This window comes from Micromys minutus, assembly GCF_963924665.1.
Source record: "Micromys minutus genome assembly, chromosome: 2".
NCBI classification, from domain to species: domain Eukaryota; kingdom Metazoa; phylum Chordata; class Mammalia; order Rodentia; family Muridae; genus Micromys; species Micromys minutus.
In genome coordinates, this window is record NC_137971.1 from 104,882,789 (window position 1) to 104,885,752 (window position 2,964).

At 49.9% G+C, this 2,964-nt stretch overlaps 1 protein-coding gene across 1 annotated transcript; it reads right to left on the reverse strand.

Moving 5' to 3' along the window:
* Window positions 1-790: 790 nt before the first annotated feature.
* LOC308416717 (ATP-binding cassette sub-family F member 2-like) lies at window positions 791-2,752 on the reverse strand (the record flags this gene model as incomplete). Its single annotated transcript, XM_080911775.1, is given in 4 exon segments — window positions 791-1,735; window positions 1,737-1,790; window positions 1,794-2,431; window positions 2,434-2,752. Coding segments are annotated over 4 exon segments (1,866 nt in total). The 3' UTR covers window positions 791-880.
* Window positions 2,753-2,964: the final 212 nt, after the last annotated feature.

The following is a 2,964-nucleotide window of genomic DNA, read 5'->3' on the forward strand; positions in this document are numbered from 1 at the left end:
CAGGCTCATTTCTGTGTATTGCAAGTTTAAGGCAAATGAAGCTCATGTTTTACTTTCAAAGATCTTATAGCTACTTGAGGAAGAGTAGCTCACATTTGCTTAGAGAATGGCAAATGCCACAGCAGTATCCGCACAGGAGCCAATGACAATTCAGAGGTATTGGGATGTTTTAATATGGGTTCAAATAGGAGCAGGGATTATTATGGAAGCTTTATGTACAAGGCCTGACTTGAAGCTGGAGTCTAACTTCTCTAGTAGTGAAGTCACTCTTCTCTCCTTCTGCTGGTAATTTCTTCCTTCCTTCCTTTCTTTCTTTCTTTCTTTCTTTCTTTCTTTCTTTCTTTCTTTCTTTCTTTCTTTCTGTCTGTTGCTTCTTCCTTCTTTATTGGACACTTTGTAGATGACACATAGATCTACACTGTTAAATAATTATTAAAATACCGAACAGGAGGCCCTGGCCCAGAGCTCCAAACCAAAAAGCAAATAAGGAACGGGGGTGATGGGCCATAGGTATTTCTCCAACATCACCAAAACCCATAAAATGAGGCTTTTGAATCCTTCCAGGGCCAGACCAGGGCTTGGGCCCTTGGGTTAACCCAGGTACCCCAGGCTGCATCTTTCAAGGCAAGGTAACCAGCAAGGGTCTGGAGGGAACAGCCAGCCGAATACAGACAGACAGACCCAAATGGAAGGAGGGTGGGACACAGACAGGTGCTGTCCAGCTGGAGATGTGATGTAGCGAAGGCAGGCTGAGGGGAGAGGCTGGGGGCAGCATTGCAGCAATGTGGGAGTGCAGCCCCAAGGTCCTGTCCTGAGTGGCTGGTCAGGTGTCAGCTGGCAGTCTCCAGGTGGCATTCCTGACCCAAGCCTGGCTGAGGGCTCACACGTTGTGGGTCCTCTTGGTGAGCTGGGGCTCCTCATCTACCAGCTTGGACTTGAGGTACTTCTTGTAGGCTAGGATGTCTCCAGGCCACTTGGTGATTGTCTGCTTCTCACAGACCCAAATCTCCTGTGCAACCTGCTGGATGAGTCTGAAGTCATGGCTGACTAGCATCATGCCACACTCAAACTCATTGATGGCATCTGCCAGAGCATCAATGGTCTCGATGTCCAGGTGATTGGTAGGCTCGTCCAGAAAGAGCATGTGAGGGTTCTGCCAGGCCAGCCAGGCCAGACACACTCGGCACTTCTGCCCATCTGACAGGTTCCGGATTGGGCTCACCTGCTGTTTCCCAGTGAGGCCGTATCTCCCAATGATCTTCCTCATCTCCTCCTTCTCCTTGATCTCTGGGTAGCACTTCATCATGTACTCCAATGGTGAAAGGTCCAGGTCCAGCTGCTCCTGTAAGTGCTGATGGTAAGGCCCTATCTTGACATGAGAATGCTTCCGGATCATTCCATCTGTAGGCAGAAGCTCTCCAGTTAGTAGCTTCAACAGAGTGGACTTCCCTGCTCCATTGGGCCCTACCAGAGCCACTCGTGTGTCAAGGTCATTGCCAAATTCTAGATTATTGTAGATGCAAGGCCCGTCTTTTGTATACTTGAAGCTCACGTTCTGCACCATGATGACAGGTGGTGGGATCTTACCACACGGTGGGAAATAAAATGACAGCGTCTTGTCACTCACAACCCTGTCTGTCAGTCCAGATGCCATCATTTTCTGTAGTGTTTTCTCTTTGCTTTGAGCCTGCCGGGATAGCTTGGCACTGCCATGTCTAAACCTGGTGATATAGTTAGTTCTTCATGTGTGCTATCTGGTCCTGCTCCCAGTGAGACCTCTTCATCCGGTTCTATTCCAGCCCCAGCCGTGTCTTCACATACTGACCATAACTACCCGTGTAATACTTCAGTTTCTTGTGCGTGTGGATGATATTGGTACAGACCCCACTCAGGAAGTCCTGGGAATGGGACACAAGGACCAGGGTGCACTTGAAAGTCTTAAGTTCCTCCTGCAGCCACACATCTAGGTCCAGGTGGTTGGTAGGCTCGTCTAGAAGCAGCATGAAGGGCCGAATAAAGAGGGTTCTAGCGAGGGCAATCCTCATCCGCCAGTCACCACTGAAATCTTTCAGCTTCTTGCACTGCATGGCAGGTGTGAGACCCAATCCGTGTAAGATCCTTGAGGCCCTCTCCTCAGCTTTGTCAGCATCCAGCTCTTCCAGCCGTTCATAGAGTTCCATGAGCTTCTCACACTCCGCATCCTCATGAGCCAACCGCTCAGCCTCTCTCTCCAGCATGGCCCGCTCTGGGTCCACCTCCATCACACACTGCAAGGGTGATTTTTCGCTAGGAGGCATCTCACGAGTCAGATGGTAGATGTCAATGTGCTCGGGGATGGGCACTTCACGTTTCCCGATAGCAGAGAGCAGCATGGACTTTCCAATTCCATCTAAGCCAACGAGGCCATAGCGCCGGCCTGAGTCTAATTCCATTTGGTGTCACTGAGCAGTTCTTGACCATGAAAGGTGAGTGAGAGGTTGATGATGTGGACGTCAGTACTGTTGGGGTGAGAAGCCAGGACACCAATGACAGCTCGAGCAGCAGCTTTCTTCATCTCAAAGTCTTCCAGCTCCTTGGTCAGCAAATACACTTCTGTGGTTTCTCTGTCATTGGCCTCCCCATTTTTCTCTCCTGACACCTCAGGTTCTGTGACAGCATCTCCATTTTCTTCATGTCCCTTTCTGGGCCGCTGTGGAGCTTTGGCAGCTTCCTTCTTTTTGGCTGCCTTCTTTTTAGCCAGATCGGAAGGCATCTTGATGAGTCACAGGGGTAGTCACTCTTCCTCCAGGAGTGGGGCCTCGCCGCTCGGCCTCTGTTGCAGCCTTCTGGTAATTTCTAAAACCGATTTTCCACAATTTGGTTTATGCAGTTATTCTAGGAAGGCTGTAGTGGACTTCACAGGATGAATATTGTTCCTTTGTGCTACACTGAGCCCAGCCTGCCAGCCCTACAATACATTGTGAG